The following is a 19,971-nucleotide window of genomic DNA, read 5'->3' on the forward strand; positions in this document are numbered from 1 at the left end:
CTTCTCGATATTATTCGATATATACTATCTAGTCTAAAGACGATGTATCTATCGTCTTAGTACTTTTAATAATACTACTTACTCGAATAGCTTAACGTTAGCGGGTACGACGTCGATAATTAAAGATAACGCGATCGAGAAGAGCGTATCTTCTACGAGCCTCGCCTATAACCGCGTATAGATATCGACGGGGCGTATCTACGGCGTATATAGTATTTATAGCGTCCGCGATAGAGCGTATTAAGCGCGCGTCTAATAATCGTACGTACTACTATAGTCTCGATCTGTCTACTAACGGGTATTCGTACTACTAGTAATACTACTTATTCGTATAAGACCGTTCTTCTTCTATATACTTATAGCATCGCTTTAAGATCGCCCGCGTCGACTCTTCGGCTTCGAATATATTACTAGTAGATAGCGGACGCGTTAGTATTAATATAGACTATCTACGCGAAGCGAAAAACTATCCGACTCGTAGTTCGGCTCGAAAAGTACGCGGTGTCGAAATATAGATAAGCGGTTCGACTACCGAATATACGTTATCTAACGTAAATTAGTTAAGAGTTAGTTATAATATAGATAATAGCTTTTTCGTAATATACCCTTATAAATAGTACGAAACTACGCGTAAATTTAGAGTATCGTTCGATCGTAATAGAATAATAAAATTAATATTAAATTAAACTTTAGAGTCGATTACACGTTTAATTAACTTTTAATACGCGTCGGACGTAGTATTATTAAAAGGTAACGTCGCGAAGTGCTATCGGACGCGTTAACTACTATATTTACCCTTATAAAGGGTGCAAGTTGTGCTTAGACGTCCCCCCTAACGAGGTCGGATGAGTAAGCTTGCTAACTCAGAACGTCCGACGCGGATCCGATCCGCGGTTTAGCCATCCGGGGGACGTCTGAGCTTCTGAGGCAAGCTGTTGCAGCTGCCACTGCCAGAGCTCGAGCTTCGTCGCAGTGACGACACGGGCCTGCTGTTTGTTGCGTCTCCACGCCGACGCACCGTCATCGCAACGTCTGCTTGTTGATCATCTGCCATCGATTTCTCTCGCAGCTAACCGTCGCAGCACTAATACGTCTTCAGCTCGATGTCCACGCCTTCGGCCAAGCGCCGCCGCCTCGAGGACGCCCAGAGCGCCTTGCGGAAGCCCTTTCGCTCTCCCTTCAAGACACCCAACCGGAAAGTCGAGCTCGAGAGACCCAACGCAGACACGACGGCCAGCAGCACCGCAGTGCCCAGCCCGCTCGTGCAGAGCACTCTGCCAGATTCGTCGGCCGCCCAGTCGTTCAGCGTTTCCTCGCTCCGCACACTGCGCAGTTCTCGCAGCTCTACGACGCCGTCCACGCCGTCCAAGCTGCCGCCTTTCGTGCAACGAGCCGACGCCGTGGACCTCGACGACCCTCTTGAGACCGCCATACGTGCAGAAGAGCAACGGCAGCGAGAGTTAAGCAAGCAGATACGGAGTATACGAACTGAGCTGGACACGCTCAATCAGGCCCTCAGGATCGCAACATCAACCAACGATGCGAAGCTGGAAGCCTTGACCAGGAAATGGCGCGATGCAACCCGGGCTGCGGCAGAGGACGTCTTCGCTACAACCAAGGACCGTGTAAACGGTATGGGCGGGATCGGCGTCTGGAAGCAGAACGAACAGCGTCAGCAGGAGTGGAGACTGGGGTTCCAAGCTCAAGAAAACGAGCCGAATCTGGATGACAGCGACGACGACGAGAATGAAAATGTTGGACTGACACCCGAGGAGAAAGAAGCAAGGCTAGTTGCACGAGAACAACGCGCAGAAGCAAGGGCAGAAGCAAAAAGGGAGCGCCAGTGGCGGGAGCAGCAGGACGCGGAGGCAGAGGCGGAAGTAGAGGCGCTGAGGCAAAGTCGCACCGACGATGGTGGAGACGACGATGTGAGTGTCGATTTCCGAGGGCGATGGGGCAGCCCAAGGTTACGGGCTTCAGGCTGATGCAGAACAGAGTTTCACGATGGATACGATGCTCAAGACTCTCAACATTGACCCTAAGATGATCGGATGGGATAAAGAAGGGCAGCGGTGGGTTGACTGAGTTGGCCGAGGATCCGCTACCAACATTTTCAACGTGGATGCCGCAATCAGCAATCAGCGGTGACCCCTAGATTGCTATCAGGGTGTTTGCACGCGGACGTAGATCACCACGCCTCACGCAATGGGGCCCTTTTATCTGGCTTGCTGGCCAGCGCACGCGACAAGCGCGCCTGCGTCTCTCTTTCAACAAAATTCCTCGCTTCACCGCCTCTTTCCGCGATACACACAAAATGCGTTCCCACACTTGCGAGTTCCGAAATCCGGAAGCGCTGAGGGTCGCACTGCATGAATAGGATGGTGCATATTCGTCAGGCTGCTAGTCAGGCTGATGTGCGTCTCGAGTCAGGGCTGGCGGCTGCGAGTTCTGATCATGGCTCGAACGGGGAGGACCGACGAGAGCTGCCCCTCCCCGAAGCTTTGGAGGAGGGGGTGGACACAGGACGGGGCGCTTCTGAAAGAGAGCAGAGGAAAAAATAAGTGGCATGGGTAGGCATCCGGGCTCCAGCTATTTGGCAAATGGAGCTAGGGCGAAAAGAGTCGGTGTCGTGCACTTAGGCGAGGGCATTTGTTATTGCAACACACGGGGCTACAAACGAAACCCATATTGGCTTGCCTCATTGAGCGAGTGCGCCTGTCTAGATCAAGGTTATCGCCGTTATCAGCTGCAGAGCGTCAGAGAGCGTGCCGTGCTGAAGGATGGCGTACCCAGGCCGTTGACGGGTAATGTCAACGGCGTCATCATGCTCCCCAGTCCCGGGCGGCAACAGACCTCGCCCGCGAGTAATCGGCCAGCTGCATAATGGGTGGCGCGATGACTGACGGATTGGAGCGTCGGGCCGCGGGCTGCAGGCGCTCGAGCGGAGGGAGCCTTGAGCTCTCGCCTCGCTATGCAGCTGTCGCATGGGAAGATTAGCGGCGTGCAGGGAATAACCTTACGAGCAAGGTTGGCAGGAGGAAGGGCCGAAGGGCCCTGGTCGCGCAATGATCGCACGCTGATATCACGCAGCCGCTGTGGTGTGGGGAAGAGGCAGTTCTAAGAAAAGGCACCTGGTGGAAACATCAAAACACCAGGCCAATCACGATGCGGGTCGCCCAGGACGGCCATGGAGGCGAGATGCCAGAGACCGACCGAGAACAGCTCTCAGTCGTCGAGGCCGGGAGATTGCGCCGGCAGGCTCCATGGCGGGCGGTTTGCTCTTGAGTTTTTTTCCTGCTCTGAAGCCACCGGGCCCCTCACGGGCGGCAGCGAGTGTGGGCTCGATTCACCGGTGGCTGGCCCCCCTTGCAGTGCATTCCAAGGCCGCATTGGCGCTGTGCGACCTGGATAAGCAGGCGGGCGTGGTGGTATGCATCGAAAGATCGATAGCGTCTTGGGGCTTGGAGTTGCATGCACGTAAACGCCAGGCCGCGCAATGATTCGACTGTCGTGATCAGGCCGCGACGCCGCCATTGGCAGGCTGCAGAGGGCGCTGCGGCGGCCAGGCACTCGCAGCACGTTGGCGGCGGGGGCCTTTGTGGTGGAGGACGAGGTCGGTCGGGGGCGCCGGGCAGGGCTTGACGGGCGGCGGACCAGCCAGAGGCCGAGCGCAACTCAGAGGCTGCAGCGTGACCGAGCTAGCGGGAGCGGGACTGCAGAGCGTGTCACTCGTGGCCGGCGGGCGGGGCTCGCGATTGGCCTGCTGGGGGGGCCGGGCTTGTGCTGGGGGTCGACAGGCGGGCGAATCAGCGCGCGCCCTCGAGCCGCCCGGGCCTGCGCCCACGACGACCATCCACTCGACGCCCGACCGGAAGCGCTGCTCTCGCCCATGCGTGCTGCAATGCGGCCTGCAGGCATGGCAGCATCCTGGTCCGTCCGTCAGCTGGGCCGGAAGCTTTCTGGGTGGGGCCACTGCTGCGCGCGAACGGGCCCGCAGCTGCGCCCAAGTTTATATATACCGCTGCCTGCGCGACCAAGCCCGTCTTTTTCTCTTCAGCAAGCCCGCAAAGCTCAGGAGCTGTACTTTGATTTTTGTGTTGTTCTTTTTATTCTAATTCTTTTTCCCCTTTACACTAATTTCACGATCACAGAGTCTGGTACTCTTGTCGCCTTTACGCTTTTTCACGATTCACCCAGTCCCCCAATAATCCCCCTCTTCGCAGTTTCTAATTCACACCCGTCGCCGGTCGACACCCAATAACGACGCTCCAAATCTAATTACAGCTCTTGCTTGCTCGAAGCCTTCCGTCTGCCAATCAACCCAACACCGACAACTCTCGATACCCCACTTCACCACAATGGCCGCCATCCAGCTCAACTTCACTCTCCGCACCTCCGCCAACTGCAAGACCGTGCACTTGCTCGGCTCGTGGGACAACTACAACGGACAGCTCCCGCTCTCCAAGGACTCGGCCAAGGCCGGCGGTTGGAAGGGCACATTCCGCTTCCAGGGCGCCACTTTGAAGCAGGGCCAGCGCTACTGGTACTACTACATCATCGACGGCTACCACGTTTCGCACGACCCCGCCCGCGAGTTCACCACCGAGCCCACCACCGGCCGCAAGCTGAACATCCTCGACATCCCCGCGCCCGGCAAGACCGCCGCCGTGCCCGACGTTGCCGCCAAGCGCTCCTCGCGCCGCTACTCGCAGGATGTCGTCAAGGGCCGTTCGCTGTCGCCCTCGCAGATCAAGTCGCCGCGCCCGGTAAAGCCCAACCAGCACCAGCAGATCGTCAACGGCACCTACGAGCCCGCCACCATCGAGGCCCTCACCTCGCGCTTCAGCCACGCCAACATCGACGAGAGCTCCGAGGACGACTACTCCGACTCCGACATTGACTCGGACGTGCCGTCGCTCACTTCGCGCTCTTCCAACTCGTCGTCGCCATCGTCCGTGTCCTCGACCAGCTCGTGCTGCACCTGCGAACGCTACGGCATCACCCGCGCCGGCGAGCGCGTCAAGCTCGACTGCGGCGGCTCGCGCTGCGGCTACTCGGATGACTCGTCCGACTGCTCGTCCGAGGACGAGGAGCTCTACAAGGAGCGCGCCACCCGCCGCCAGGGCGTCGTCATCCGTGGCTAAATCAACCCGATCCGCCCGGGTGGGTGCTTGTGTGCTCCTGACAATTCTTTCTTGTCCCTCGTCCTCCTAGCTGCGATCTTGCCGTCTTCGCCACGCGATCTTGCTTAACGACCGGAGAGTGATGGTTATCGCCAACCACTCAACCGTAATGACCCCATTGTGTGTGTCTTGCAACAACCCTTTCTTGGGGCTTTAATCGAGAAACCAAGAGGTTCTTTTCGACCGACGATTTACTTCAGTCCGGACTCGAACTCCCTTTCTTGGCCTCCCTCTTACTCCTTCCTAATATCCTAATTCCTTCCCCAGCTTCGTTTCCATAATCAGCTGGTTCTGGGGAAGCGCTTGTTCTGGGGAAGACGGATTTTAGGAGAGGTGAGAGGAGGTGAGAAAATTTCGAGATTCCGCTGGTAATAGGCGACCTCTTTTTGAGCATTCTCAACTATTTTACGACGACCCTTTGGCATCGCATTCACTTGTCCGATTACCCCCATGCTGTACACGCTGGGGACGAAGGAAAAGGGAAACCAGCGATGCCGCAATTGATGAGGAATGATGGTTTTACGAAACGGGGGATGATCTGATGGGAAAATGATGATTCAAAGAAAAAAAAAAGTTTCGATGGAAAAGTTACGGACACGAGCTCTTTTCGGTTACTGCAGCTCGCCTTTTAGTCCAAAGTGGAGGAAATGATGAGGAGATTTGGGAAAGCATGGGTTGATGAGGGGTATTCTGTATTCAATCCGCCTTCAAAGGCACCAGTGGAGACGAGACGATTTTGATAGTTTACTACTGGCATTGAGGGAAGGAAGATTATGTCAATGAGGAATAGAGAAACGACTCGCCTATGCTTGAACCAATTTTGCTCTATCTGGTGAACACTGTTGACTGATTTTTGCAACCACGGTGAAGACGCGCTCTGGCTGCCTCTATTATTTCGTGAGACATTGTAAAATGGGTTGAGATTCACTGACCTGATAGTATCCACATGTTGGTAGTTGAAACCAACGTGCAAAGGTAGACCTCAACTACCTAAGCTTGGTGCACTCTCCCTGCTGAACTGTATCGAGAAGGGGATTCTTTTGCAACCTAGTATTGTCTCCATATCCCAGTCACGATCATCATGAGTGCGAATTGACCAGCACTGTAAGCGGAAATTGCGGCATCACGGAGTTTGGGAGGGAAGGAGATCCCGCCCCAGATGATTCATGCCTGTTTCCCGAGCGTTGACTCGATTTGTGCAGCAGGGTAATTGAATCATTCGGAGAACCATGCACGCCGTCGGATATTCTCCCGTCCCCACCTTTCCCCGAGGCAATGAACCTGTGGAGCCTCTCTTGCGTTGCGCAAGGAATCCACAAGTACATCTCCACCAGGCAGCTACTACTTCTACATGTGGTTCGTCTTAATGCGGCCCGAACCTCAGCGGGAAGGAGTGGGGAATGGAAAAGGTGGGTAATACGAACGAACATGTGACATTGCATGCGTCCGAATCCACCACAGTGGAAGCGAGGTCCGACTGTTCGCTCGGAAGGATGGAAAAAGTGTCAGCTGCCGAACGAGAAAAGGATCCCATCGTAATGAACAACAGTGCTTCTGAAAATAGCTTGCGTACAATACAGCAAAGAGAAGGGGAGGAGAGGGAATGAGATGAAACGTCCGGCCGGCAGATGGAATGGACGCGTGGCAGGTGTGTGTAAGAGTGCCATACGTGGATTATTTGATTTTCTCCATCGATGTTCTATAGAGCCGAGACTGCCGTCTGTTTCTTCAAATGACTATGGGGCTATGTTGAGCAGAGGCACTATTGTCTCGGCATGAGTGAGCATTACCACCCGGAATCACGAGACCCCGAAATATGCGAGAAGGGGGAAACACTATGGAATTGCCGGATCTCCGATGCCGTCGGTGGCATTTCCTGAGACTTTTCGTATTGGAAAAGTGGTAATGGCCCGAGGGAGAGAAGCAGCCTGCATGATCAAGAAGTGAGACATGGAAGGAAGAGGCGGTGTACCGTATTGTGCAGTTCTCAAATCAAATCATCTGATCCGACATTGCACTGCTCACTGGACCATGAAGGCTGGAGCAATGGCAAGCGCAGGCCTAGCTATAGCATGACTTGGGATATACGGCCAGGAATAAGACAAATCACAGCATAAGGAATAAGGTGAGTCGCAGGGATATTTTAGTATTGATTGGGTCAGAGTAAAAGCTTTAGGTGAGAAGTGAGAGAAAAGAACAGGTTGGTTGGTGAGATTTGGATGAGATGAACAAGCAATTGCGACGGTAGTGACGGCGGCAAATGCGGCCATGCGGAAGTAAAGGAGCAAGCAATGCCACGGTGAAGTGCATATACGCGTTCTGGGATTTACGGTGCTGCTCGTTGGGTGGCGAGGGATGGCAGGGAGGAATGCATGACTTGCATCTCACCTGCGTGCATTTACAAGGGTGCCTTCGCTATCGCTGCAAGTTTCTCGAACGGGGTAGTAGTTAGTCCTGTTTTCTTTTCTGTTCGCTGGCTGCGATGCTGTTTCTGCTGCACCTGCAAACTATGCTGCGCTGCATGGTTTTGGGCACGAAGGCATGGCACCTACGTGTCTGGCTCTGAGACCGCAGCAACTAAGTATGTAAGCAAATGATACGCAAAGCAAAAGGAATAAGAGAAGCAGCATTCTCGATCACGACTGCTGCCCAATGGCGGGAGCGCTTCAACAAAGTCCCGAGACAGGGTGAAACAAGGAAGAAGCAAGCGACAGTCAATCTCGCATCAGATGCAATCCGAAGCAAACGAGAGGGCGGTACGCTGTAGCAATGCGATGCAGGGACCCCCACCCACGCCCTAAAAATAGAACGAATCGCAACTGTGCGCCGCCGCCACAAAAGAAAAGGAACAGCGGCAAAGCTGCCCTAGAGAGGCGGGCCGCGAACCAAACCCAGGACGCGGCCCAGATAGGCGGCGGCTATTGTGCTGGTGCCGCGGATTGCAGGGTCGCTTAGCCGCGCGATGGCTGAAGAATACCTAAGGGCAGCCTTTGCTCGCTTCTTCCAAATTATTCTCCGCTGACAACGTCGTTCTTTCTCTGATCACCGCTGTCCTAAGCGCCGCGGAGCCGGAAGCCCGAGCATACTTTGACACTTTGACCCTTTGGCATCCGTGCACACATAGCCATCATTCCTTCCCTTCTCCGGTAGATCGCCGTCGCTTCCTCGGTTTGCGTGAGCGCCCCCAGGCTGTGAGGCCCCCACCAGCCATCGCAACCGTGCCCCTTGCCCCGACGCTCGTACTTTCCCCACATCGTATCGTCAATGGTACCTGTGGCAGCAGCCGCTGACACGAGGGTGTAGAAAATAAAAGCAGGCACCTCCACGCGAAGCAGGACTCGCATCATCATGCGATCGCCGGGATTGGTATCGGACACGGATAAGGACGAGCGTGGCTTGTAGCTTGATCCAGATGGCAAGGATGGATAAGGCAAGGTGTCAGTAATGCGGAGCACGCGACTACTGCCTACCAGAGCAGGGCTCAAAGCCACACGGACGCGATGACGACGATGGTGGCTTGACACATCCGAGCATCAGCCAGCAGCTGCGCAAGCAAGCAAGCAAGCAAGCAGGGGTTCCAGAGCAGTGAAGGCTCCCACTGCCACTCCCTCTCACACACACTTGGCGAGGCGTGCGTGCGTGAATTGCGACTAGGTAGTAATCCACGCTAGCTCCGCGGGCCCCCGGGCCAATCGCAACGCCACCTCCCGTCTGGTGACGACCATCCTGTCCTCCCGCTCCTCCCAGCTGAGGCCCGGCTTGCAAGGTTGCGCGACGACGGCCCATTGCGCGCGCGCGCGCCCACTGCTGCGGCGGGCTGCTGCTGGGAGTTCCCGCCCGCTTGTGATTTGGAAGGAAGGGGCTCGTGGAGGCGGAGTGCATACGCCTGCCTCGGTGAAAGGACGAAAGAAAGCTGGCCGTCTCGTCCATTGGCCGCGATGCATATGCCGCAGCTGAGAGCGCACGGCACATGCTGCGCGCCATCGCTGCCTGCGCGCTCCGGCACGTTGCTCTCTCAGCTGAGCCACCGCCCACACCTCCATGACTCAATGCCGTCACAGGCCAGAGCAGGACCAATTCCAGAAAATCATACTGTCTTGTGGAGAGTAGTTTCAGTAAGCTTAACAACACCAGATAAGAAGCATACCCAGAGGTACCCCAAAGTGTAAAGGGCAGAAGGAAAAAGGGGAAGGAAAACGCCCGCTCCAGACTGGCGCGAGATGAAGAGAGAGAAAACAATTGAAGGGAAGAGAGAAGGTTGAGTCTGCCCGGTCCACATACTCTTCTTTTGTCTTCCCTGCTGCTACCCGGACTCCAAGACCCATGCTTTCCGAATGCAACCGTGTAAACCATGCTCGCAGCTGTCTCCCGGCATCCCGATCGTCCCGACTCCAGCTCCAAACAACTAATCCCAAAGTAAATGCCAACCCAATGCTCATCCGCCGTAACAGCGTTTAGACCCAGTGAAGTGCTCGCAAATGCCCCTTGTTGCTTGTTGCAACGAGATAAAAAACGACAAAAAAAAATTAAGCCCCAATAGGACTGCGAACTCCACTGGGCGTGACGACGAGTCAACATGCGTCTAAAAATGTACCAGTGAAAGCTCTCGAAATGCCGTGTAGCCGTATGTTACGGTCGCCAAAGACCGCAGGGTCCAACGGTGGAGCTTGGAGCAACTGTCGAAAGCTTTTTTCTCTCAAACATCCTAGAACCTGCCCAGCTCGGAGGGGGAAAAGATGCCCAGCGCCGTAGCTTCCACATTGCGGCCATGTTTTACGACCAAGGAATGCTCGGACGGCTAGAAGCGTCGGTAGCGGTGAAGGGAGCTGCAGGAGTCGAGACTCGAGTAGCTCGAGTAGCCCGAGTCTGGGGGGAGTTGGCTGTCGTATCCGGAACTCGAGGACGGCGCAGCCAAGCTGTAGTTGGTGTGGACGTTGCAGGCGTAGCCCACGAGGACGGTCTTCTCCTGGACACTGTGGCCATACTGCCCGTATTGCGCGCACGGGTCGATGGCGTGCTTGTGGTACAGACAGCGGCAGACAGCATAGCGCTCGACGACCTGGTAGCACATGCTGAATGGAAGGTAGAGTAGGTGGAGGAGTGTAGGATAGACGAAAGTAGAACCAGCCCGAATAGAGCCGATGAGTGGAATTGAAGAGAGCTGGAGGACTGCGGTGGAGGAAATATGTTGAACGGATGTTTTGGTGGTGAGAATGGCCTGCTCCCGAGTCAGGCAGCGGGTTTATATAGCAGGTGTTAGCAGTTCTGACAGGCAATGACGAGGGAGGAGGCTCTCTCGACGACAAGCAGCCCTACGGTGTGCATCATGCAGGTCGCTGGCAGGCAGCGAGATGGGAGGAGAGGTCAGTTGCAAGGAAAGGACGAAGAGCAGTCAGCACAGATGCTTAGATAGGGCTGCATGTCGTGTTAGCACCGCCCCGGCTCAGTCCCAATCACGGGGGAGAGCGGGCGTTCGGTTGCACGACTGCGGACCGCGATGGAGAGGCTCTCTGTGGCCTCAGCTGGGCGCCAGATCCGCGGCCGGCATCCTACCGCGGCCCTGGGCTGTGACTCCAACGGGGCGGGCTAGGCGCGAATCGGGGTGCGCGGCCTTGGGTGTCGTGAGCAGGGCGGCCGGGGGCCCGGGCTCGCACACCACCATGCGCATCCGAAGCAGGTACAGCTGGGCTATGGCCGCAAAAAGAAATGGCGAGTGGAGACGGAGGTTTGGCGTGCGCGGAGGGCGCAGTGGCTGGAGGTTACGTGAGAACACGGCCGGTTAGTCATCGGCCGCGGCATCGTCGACAGCGGTGAATCGCGGTGTGAGACCGTGAGGGTGAAGCTTGAGCGTGCTACGGGCGTGCCGCTATTTTTGGCGGGCCAGATCGGATGTGCTGCTACTGCTCGCGGCTTGTCACCTCTCACCCACCTACGCCTCTGCGGCCCTGCTGACGGCCGCCCGTGCTGTCCCAAGATCTCGGCCCCGCCCCAGCCCTGCACCAGCGCCCCAGCACCCCAGGCCGCCACGGCCGCAAAGGGAAGCGCGGTCCTGCCGTCGACAGGGAGCCAAGCACGAGGCTCTCGCGCTGCTGCACGGCCGGCGGCGACGCGGCAGGCGCTGCTCGGCCCACGTCCCTGGCGACCCGGTAGCCGGGCGGGTTTGCGGCGGCGGCGTGGTGAAGACCCAGGAATCGTCGGCGGCTGGGCGATGCGAGCGACGAGGAAGCTGCGCGTGGGTCGTGATCCGCGCGGCCAGGCTTCCTACTGGCTGGCGCCGCGCAAGATGAGGCTCAAACCTGCAGACGTCACCGCCAGAACCCTGACCCCCAAGACCCCAAGACCCCCAAGACCCGCGTGCGGAGCCGGCTACCCACTCGCCCGCTGCAGCTCTGAGCCCGCATTCGACTATAAGGACACCGACTCAAGCAGCGGTCTGCGGCCTCGCGCCCTCGGCCTCTCTCGTGACAAGCGCGATACACCAAGGTGGGGGCTGACACTGTTTGCAATGCTGACTTCACCTCCCCGGACGGCATAATGACATATGATAAGCTGAGGACTCCGGGGACAATAGGTGCACGTTGGCAGCGCCTTTCCGCTTCGAGCGAGTTACAAATCTTCCGATATACCCCAGCCGTATCCATCGTGCCTGGCCCTCCCACGGCAAGGCGCAAGCCTTCCGTCCCGCGTACAATCGGAACACGGCGGCTCCCACTCTGCAGCAGTGTGAATGCTGACACACTTGGGCAGCGGTGAATGCCTTGAGAAACACGGCGCAAGCGTCCTGCGGCACTGCACCCATCGTGACGCTCGCTCGTCACCTGAACACTCCCGAGCTAATTTGTCCGGACGGTGGCAAACATGTGCCTGCTCACAGCAGAGTGACGAAGGTGGTTGCAATGACTGACTAGAGACTACGTAGCCAAGAGACATTCTTCGGAAAGATCTATGCCCAAGAATCCTTCTCACAGAAACAGGGTAAGCGTCGGAATGTAGAAGAACCAAGACGAAAAATCCAAAAGGAGGAGTCGAGTAAGCCGCACATCCACATCCGAGGAATTGGAAATGAAAAGATATGTACCATCCAAATACCCCATAAGCCCCAATCTCCAATGCCTGCGCGTACGCATAACCGTCTGATGAAAACCCCTCTCCCAAGCCACTTTGGCCAAAAGCCCACAGATTTTGTGTAGAATCGAAGTGTCGTACAAAGGTCGTCCCAGACTCCAAGCCAATATATGCCAGCGCTAAGGACCAAACAGAAATGAAGACCGAATTAGACAGTACAAACGGCGTGTTCCTAAACTTCATTAACATTTTAAGAGAAGTCTTCCTCGATCGGGCTCCTGGGGCGCTGCTCAGGGGTGGCAGGCACCGAGTGGAAGTCATCCGAGTTGTTCCTCGACAGTTGCTTCTTTCCCGACTTGCCCTCAGTTTCGTCACTGTCGCTCGTCCTCATCACGCTGATACGCTTACTCATCGCGTCCATTCCCTCGTCAGACGTGAATGAGTCGCGAGAGCTGATCGTCGACGCGCTGTCCACGGTGCTGACGGACGGGTGCTCAGACGAAGATGGCGGCGACCGGGGAGACATGCTGTCGTGAGCATGGATATCGTTGTGTGGTTCCGCATTGATAATCAAAGGACCCTTGCGGTTTCGAATTGGGTTACGCGGCGGGATCCTGGGAGGGTTTGGCTTCTTCACAGTAACCAGTCTCGCGCGGATGGCCTGTGGAGTGGCGGCCTGCCTAAGCTGTTGCACAACAGGCTCTTCGACAGCCACATTTTCGAAGTCGTAGGTTGAGAATCTCACAGGGTTGGTTTCCGGTGCGCCTAGGCCGGCACCAGCCTCACTCTTCTCCTTGATCTCCTCAAAGCCCGAATCTGTCGTTTGAGATGATTCCTCGTCCTCCACTTGCAGCTTGGGGAGATCCTCCACTTGCACCTTAGGAATTGGATCTGTCTGCTTCTCTGCAGCGGACTCAAATTCCTGCTTCTTCTCCTCCGTCTTCTCCAAATTCTCGATCTCCTGTGCCTCCTCAGATGCTTCTCTAGCCTCCTCTTTGATGCTCTTCATGGACCTTGTGGCGGACTTCGAGCTTCTCCTGGACAAGGCGGGCTGTGCAGCAGGTGAGTTTTCAGCAATCTCGTTTTCGGGAATTTCCTTCATAGGCGAACGGTTATCAGATTCCGACACCCTTTGGCTGCTAATGCTGGGCCCATCGAAATCAGTCTGAACTCCCATATCGACGGTCTGAGTTGCCCGATCAGTCATACTGCTGAGGGTACTAGTCCTCCAGCTGCTCCTTCTGCTGACCGTCCGGCTGTCCCGATAGCTGTTCCGATCAGAGCTTCTTCTGCCGAATGTGGAGAAAAGAGGGCTTGCAGGGCTCGGGTTGAACTCGAAAGCCTCACTCGTTGGCCTTCTCCCCGTGCCTGCCTCGACGATGTGCAGTCCCTGCTTTTCCAAAGCGAGCACACCGTAAGGATCCGTCTTGTCGGGAACCCCAAATGTGTGGTCTTCCGCATCGACCTCGAAGTCTCCTGGCGGCGGCTCAGATGATAGCAGACTGTGGTCGATGTCGGTGTCGCCTTGTGCTGCCTTGATGGTTTCCAGCAGAGGCCGGACCTCCGGAGGTGGATGCCGTGCTTTGCCAGCAAGGATGTCTGCAACGCCGATCTGTTCACCGTAGAACCTCTCGTTCTCGTCTGTCCTTTCTATCACAACCGTCCCGTCTACCTGGACGCCAGCGTAGAATCCCCTCGATTTCATGTAGGTGAAGATGGGTGCTTGTCTCTTGTGCACTTCCGATTCTATGACTCCGCCGACGCCGACTGGACCGGCGACCGCGCTGATCTCGCCTCCAAGGGTGCATCGTACTTTTGAGAAAGCCTCCAATGCTTTGTGTGTGTTGATTACGACGACACAGTCGTAAATGTCAACGCCAACGAGGAAACCGAGGCCGGCGGTGTGGAGCATGATGCCCGAAGGTGGTGACCACGAGCCGTCTTCTGTCCGTCCGACCAAGATTCCGCTTCCGCCGGCGCCGGACACCCAGAGACCACTGCGCATTGTTGTGAAGATGGCGAGACCGACAGCATCGCGGATGACCTGGAATCGACGTGCGTCAGCATTAAGCGCGCAACGACGGAGTGGAATTGACGCGAAGCTAGGTGTACCTCTTGCGGGATCTTCTTGAGCACTTTTTGCTTCTGCTGGGGGCCTTCGGTGGTGTCCAGGACCTCCTCCTCGTAGAAGCCATCCTCTGTCGGGCGGTGGTCAGCGGACTTCTCCGCGAGATTCCGCAACGGATATACTCACTGCAAAAGCTGCGCAGAATGCGTGCAGCCTTGTCGCTTTCCTTGTCCAGCGTGGTCGGCCAGAAGGCCTCGGAGCCCAGGCGGTTGGACAGGCGGTTGACGGGAGCGCCGAGTTTGTCGGCCCATCCCCACAGCTTGTCGAAGCCAGACTTGCTGGTGTGCTTGGTGCGTTGCCACATGTTGGCGAGGCCGGGGCGGCCGGGCTGGCGTGAGGTTGTGTGCAGCTACAGAGGGCGGGTGCTGCGGCTCTGGATATACATTCGCGGCCGGGGGAACGCAGGGCTTTGCGGGAGGAATGGGAGCGAGGGCAATGGGTTGCACAGAATGCGGGACAGCAGCTGCAGCTGCCGGGATGGCATGGCTTCCCAACGGCTGACGCTTGCGAACCCTTCGAGAGCCGCCTGACGTAGCAGCGCCGCGGACCGTGGCTCGAGTTGATCGCCCCGATCCTCGTGCCCTCGCCAACTCAACGCGCGCCTTACCATGCCCGACCCCTGCGGCCATCCTGTTGCATCCGCCAGCGTCGGGCTACGCGCGCCGGACTGCAGCCTCTCCAGCCAGCCCGGCCGCGGGCAGCAGCGCAGTGTCACGGAGCAAATGACGGCATCAGGAGCAGAGTGCATCCTGCAGCGATCCATACCCCCGGCGGCCCGCGGCACCAGCCCAGCTGACGACTGCGCCCGCCCAGCCATCCGGCGCGCGCACGCCCCGAGCTTCGCTTCGACGCCCATCGCGCGAGGGCCCGCAGGGGGCGCCGTGCCACGCCCTTTTTGCTCATCGCCCGAGACTCGTCCACCAGGAACACGCTGATCAGGCTGCAAGAATTTTCTGATGCCGTTCGAGAACACCCGCACCCACCACACCCGTGCCCGTGGCCGCAGATTGTCCAGGGCGAAACCTTGTCCCGTGCCGGGCAAGATGAGGCTGCGAGAAGCCTCGCCCAAAAGCAATCCCACGACGCGAATTCGACGGCCTCATGCACCCTTCAGCCAGGGCGCCTCGAGCGAAAGCTGAAACGCCAACGGAAATGCTGATATGACAGCGGCCCGCGGCGCCGTCGCTGTGCTGGAGGCCCGGTGGAAATTGTGCAGACAAAAAGCAATCCCCGCTGCGGCCCGCCATTGGCCCGCTCATCTATTATGCTCCCTTGCTGGGCCCGAGATGAACCGTCTGCGCGCACGACTTAGCGGCTTCTCTAATTCAATGAACTGTCCGGGGGCACGGAAAGCCACCGAGAAAGCCACCTTGGCCCACAGCACCTGATCAGGCCTGAAACCGCATGCACTATAAATGTACAGCATACACGTGTTCGGGCGATGGCGGTGCCCTCGGTGGCGGAGAAGATCCGGGGCGAAGGATGCATCTCAACTGCGACCTCACCCCTCTCTTCAATTCCGCCCGTTTCGTGTCACGATCTCTCCCTGGTTATGCAGGGTCGAAACGCTGTTAAGTCTGCTCTGGATCCAAGGCCATGTTATAGGGCCGGCGCTGAAGTCAAGGAGCGACAACTGGCGTTTGGATTTTATCTTTATTTTCCCTTGACAGCGTGAGCACTCAGTTCCGGGGATGTTGACGCATCATAATCGCAAGCCTGCAAGAGATCACCGTAGAGATGCAACCAATGGGCGCCATGCAAGGGCAAGTCCCTGCAGCGAGCCTTTCCCGTCACTGTTCGTAATAAGCATATGCAGGATAGAGTCACTTGGTGGTTGACACATTGACTGTGACAGTTCCGCTTCAGCACCTCACCTTTCTCTTCCGCTCTTTCACAAGCAGCTCCAACACAACATGAATTCAGGGCGGGTGAAGGGCTGTGCAGAGTTGCCTACCGGAATCCGAACGCGGTTGCACGCGGGGTGACTGCCCAATGCCAAACAGCTTCACCTCACCACACGCAGCCGAACGCCAACTCAGGGTCCAGGGTCTAAGCTTAGCTATTTTTCTTCTGCCTTCGCTCTTACACTCCTCACACATCACCCCAACTCTGGCTTCCAATTGCAGCTCAGCATTGCGCCACCTCCCAAGCTTGCATTGACGCCGTAGGGCGGCTGTAGGGCCGCGTCCTTCACCATGTAAGTCCTTAGCTTCAGTGCAGATGCAGAACAGCTAGCTCACCTATCACAAACAGGGACGAATATTGCGAAGGCTGCGGCCGATGGTTCCGTAACATCAAAGCGCACTTCGCCAACTCTTCAATGCACATCTATTGCGTGCGCTGCGAGCGCCACTTTAGCTCAATCGGTGCCCGACAATCACACTGGGATAATTCGAGCGCCCACCACATATGCGGCGTCTGCGGCTTCGATGGCGCGTACGGCTCTGAGCTAGAGGACCATTTCGAAGAAAGTAGCTGCTACTATGGCGCGTGTGATGGCTGCGATCACTGGTTCCTCACCGCTCGCTCACTCGATCAGCACTTCAAGGATGTTGTCGCATGCGAGGAGTGCGACTACCATTGCCACACTCAACCACGTCGTAAGCAGCACATGGCTGACTACCACAATGAACCCACAATCGAGTGTTGGGGCTGCTTCAACAAGTTCGTACAAGCGTCGAACATGATCAGCCACCTCGAGTCCGGAGCCTGTCCTTCCGGTTGCAGCTCCGAGGACATCAATTACAAGCTCATGGTGAAGTGCACCAACCTCCGCCAATTCGTCAAGCCGAAGTACCGCCAAGTCTTCCGCCAGGGCGCGAAGGACGGGAAGGTGGATACCGAGGAGCTTCCCTTTGCGTGTGAGGACTGCGGTGACAGCTTTCCCCTGCTTAGCAGTCTCTGCCAGCACATGGAGAGCAGCAAGACCTGTGACCGGCGCCTCTCTGAAGTCTCCCTCAGCCCCATGCAGAGAGAATTCGAGAAGAGAGTTCTGAAGCGAGCCACTTAACTGACAAATCCTTTTTCGTCAGTTCCTGCGACAAACTTCCCGATATATATCGCGTCATGATGACTTGGAGGCAGGCAAGAAAATCAAAGGCATGGGGCAACCAATCCCACCGGTGTTGTGTGTACATAAAGAGGTTGACTAATGCGGCACGGCGGAAATGGAATGTTCAAGTACAGAAATAGGTTGCCAGTCAACAATCCTCATTTTGACGATCACTTTGGCCATTATGCAATGTGCTTGCGATATGAGGTTCGTTGCTGTGATAACATGTCATTTGCAACACGCTGTGGATGAATATGCCATTAAGCGAAGATATATTCACGGCATCAATGCTGGATTGAAAAGCTGTCATAACACTACATAAAGAAGATGCTGAAGGTCCTGGTAGTACAGAAGCGAGGATAAGAATTGGAGCCGGTTGCCTAGCTGATTGTTCTCCTGCTGTGAAGCAATACGTATAATTGCTGGTAAAAGTCTATTCGGCCGTTATTGTCTGAGGGCCAGGATGAAGAGAAGGGGAAGAGAAAACGGCCGTTGTAGCTCGTTTAATGCATCCCGTTATTCTGGTTTTCCTCCAATTCCTTTGTTCTCCCAGCTTGACGAACTTTCGTGATGAAACGTAAAAAAGGTGAAGGGTATCTTAAAATCGTGAACCATCCCCATACCACGTGATTAATAGTCGTGCGTGAAAGGACAACGGGAAATATGTACACCGAATACCCTCCACGGAAAAGTCAAAAAAGAAAAGAGTTGTTTGTCTTGTAGGCCTCTACAAGAAGCAAACGGCGTACACTGTAAGCGTGATAAAAGCCCACCAGCCGCCAAACTTAGCCATTGCGGGCGGGGCAGCCGAGTCGGAACCGCCGGAGGCGGTGGTGCCATTGGGCAGGACGCCGTTGATGAGGAGGGTGTCAGTACCATTGACGCGGGCGACGGTGACCAGGCTCTTGTTGAGGGAATCGTAGCTGCCGTTGCCGACCAGGCTGGCGTAGTAGGCCGTGTCATTGTTGTCATCGCAGCCGCACGTCGTGTACTTCTGGCAGTAACACTCGACGGGCAGAGTCGTGTTGGTGCCGTTGTTGTTGGGGTCCGACGTATTGCGGAAGCTGTACGGATGGTTGTAGTGGTAGCCGTACGCGCCGTACGCGCTCGACACCAGCCAGATGGCAGGCAGGAAGGCTAGGGCGGCGAGCGGGAAAAGGAACGGGCTGATGCCGCGGGGCGAGGCCTTGCCTGCGGAATAGGGGACGGAGGAACCGCCACCATAGTACGCGCCGCCACCATAGGCGGGACGGGTGCCGGAGCCTGAGGATGTTCTGCCGCCGGTGTTGGAAGACGAGGATGTGCGGCCGCTGGAGGAGCTGCCGCTGCTGGAAGACGAGCCGCCACTGCGACCTACGTGTGCTGTCAGCTACATTGGCTCTCTGTGCGACACGGCGGTGAATGCGCCGGTGGGTGTGGCTGCTTGGTGGGGGCCAGGAAACCTACCGCCACTGCCAGATGATGAGCTACCGCTGCTGGAGCCACCTCCGCGACCGCCGCCGCCCTTGCGCTTCTCGAGAGCCTTGGAGTCGAAAAGAGATGCGGCGCGGGCGCCGATCGTGGAGATGTCATCAGTGGCGCGAACAGCCAGGGCGCTGACGTCGCGCGGGATCGACAGTGCCGACACGGCGGAGGCGCCGGCGTAGAAGGCGACGACAGTGTGCAGAAGCCTCATGCTTGGGGATCCTTGTTGTGTGTGCGATAAGGCTGAGAAGGGGTCTGGTGGTTATATCGTGAGTATGATTGCTGCAGTCGAAGTTCGGAAAGCAAGCGGAGATGTATGTGTGAGACAAGGTGGCGGAGACCACGTCACAGCGCAGGAGTGGTGCGGAAATATATGATGACTGCAAACAGGCTACGTCGGGAGGTGCGATCCTTAGGGTGTGGTTGGAACGGTGCGAGTTGCAGCGGAAGGCGAAAGCCTGAGTGCAGCCAAGGCTGACATGGGTCAGCTCAGCCTGTGAGTGGCCGCAGCGGCGTCCGTGATGTCAACGAAGCCACTTCCTGAGGCTCCTACGCTAGCCCGCAGCGGGAAGGCGTATGGGCACGTGCCCGCTGCGGTCAGTGGCTGTGGAGACGTTTGTGGAGGCGACCAACTTTATTCGCATCTTTGTTTTGCACCGTGGCATGAGCAGCTTCAAGCACATAAGCCTTGTCGTATCATTCAGCCCCGTTCCTTGCAGGCTGCCAGGAACGAGCAAGGTTGGCCAGCGGGGTTATAACTACGGTCGCAAGGCTTCTTCCAACGTGGTGTGGCCGCCCACACAATCACCGCCCTTTCTTGGCCCCAGCAGCCCTCATTGCTGTGCTGCCAAATCCTTCAGTGATTTCTGCCTGATGCGCAGCTCAGACCACGCACACTGCCTCATCGCCCCGCCCACAGCTCGGTTATCTATGGTCGCTGTCCCTTCTCATCCGCTTGACCAATCGGAGCCCAGCAAGCTGAACCGCAGCGCTGGACCATCTGGGGCCGGAGATAACTTGGGCAGGCACCCTACTTCTGACTCGCGCCCGGATGCTGTCCAGAGCCGCGAAATGAAGCT

The 19,971-nt window shown here is 56.8% G+C and overlaps 6 protein-coding genes across 6 annotated transcripts; 3 read left to right on the top strand and 3 right to left on the bottom strand.

Moving 5' to 3' along the window:
- Positions 1-1,224: 1,224 nt before the first annotated feature.
- On the top strand, positions 1,225-1,985 carry SLS55_000451 (uncharacterized protein; the record flags this gene model as incomplete). Its single annotated transcript, XM_066771962.1, has 1 exon — positions 1,225-1,985. A coding segment is annotated over one exon (761 nt), but the record flags the coding sequence as incomplete, so codon positions are not given.
- A 2,373-nt stretch (positions 1,986-4,358) lies between these two features.
- Positions 4,359-5,144, top strand: SLS55_000452 (uncharacterized protein; the record flags this gene model as incomplete). Its single annotated transcript, XM_066771963.1, has 1 exon — positions 4,359-5,144. The coding sequence occupies one exon, from the start codon at positions 4,359-4,361 to the stop codon at positions 5,142-5,144; it is 786 nt and encodes a 261-aa protein (XP_066637242.1).
- Positions 5,145-9,981: 4,837 nt separating this feature from the next.
- SLS55_000453 (uncharacterized protein) lies at positions 9,982-10,508 on the bottom strand (the record flags this gene model as incomplete). Its single annotated transcript, XM_066771964.1, has 2 exons — positions 9,982-10,344; positions 10,500-10,508. The coding sequence occupies 2 exons, from the start codon at positions 10,506-10,508 to the stop codon at positions 9,982-9,984; spliced, it is 372 nt and encodes a 123-aa protein (XP_066637243.1).
- A 1,990-nt stretch (positions 10,509-12,498) lies between these two features.
- Positions 12,499-14,680, bottom strand: SLS55_000454 (uncharacterized protein; the record flags this gene model as incomplete). The annotated part of the gene is made up of 3 exons (XM_066771965.1): positions 12,499-14,292; positions 14,361-14,446; positions 14,503-14,680. 3 exons carry the CDS (start codon positions 14,678-14,680, stop codon positions 12,499-12,501), a joined length of 2,058 nt encoding a protein of 685 aa, XP_066637244.1.
- A 2,016-nt stretch (positions 14,681-16,696) lies between these two features.
- On the top strand, positions 16,697-17,386 carry SLS55_000455 (uncharacterized protein; the record flags this gene model as incomplete). The annotated part of the gene is made up of 1 exon (XM_066771966.1): positions 16,697-17,386. One exon carries the CDS (start codon positions 16,697-16,699, stop codon positions 17,384-17,386), a length of 690 nt encoding a protein of 229 aa, XP_066637245.1.
- Positions 17,387-18,155: 769 nt separating this feature from the next.
- SLS55_000456 (uncharacterized protein) lies at positions 18,156-19,103 on the bottom strand (the record flags this gene model as incomplete). The annotated part of the gene is made up of 2 exons (XM_066771967.1): positions 18,156-18,781; positions 18,899-19,103. 2 exons carry the CDS (start codon positions 19,101-19,103, stop codon positions 18,156-18,158), a joined length of 831 nt encoding a protein of 276 aa, XP_066637246.1.
- Between the last annotated feature and the right edge of the window lie 868 nt (positions 19,104-19,971).

The sequence above is a fragment of the Diplodia seriata genome (assembly GCF_021436955.1).
Source record: "Diplodia seriata strain FDS-637 chromosome Unknown scaffold_1, whole genome shotgun sequence".
In the NCBI taxonomy this organism is placed as follows: domain Eukaryota; kingdom Fungi; phylum Ascomycota; class Dothideomycetes; order Botryosphaeriales; family Botryosphaeriaceae; genus Diplodia; species Diplodia seriata.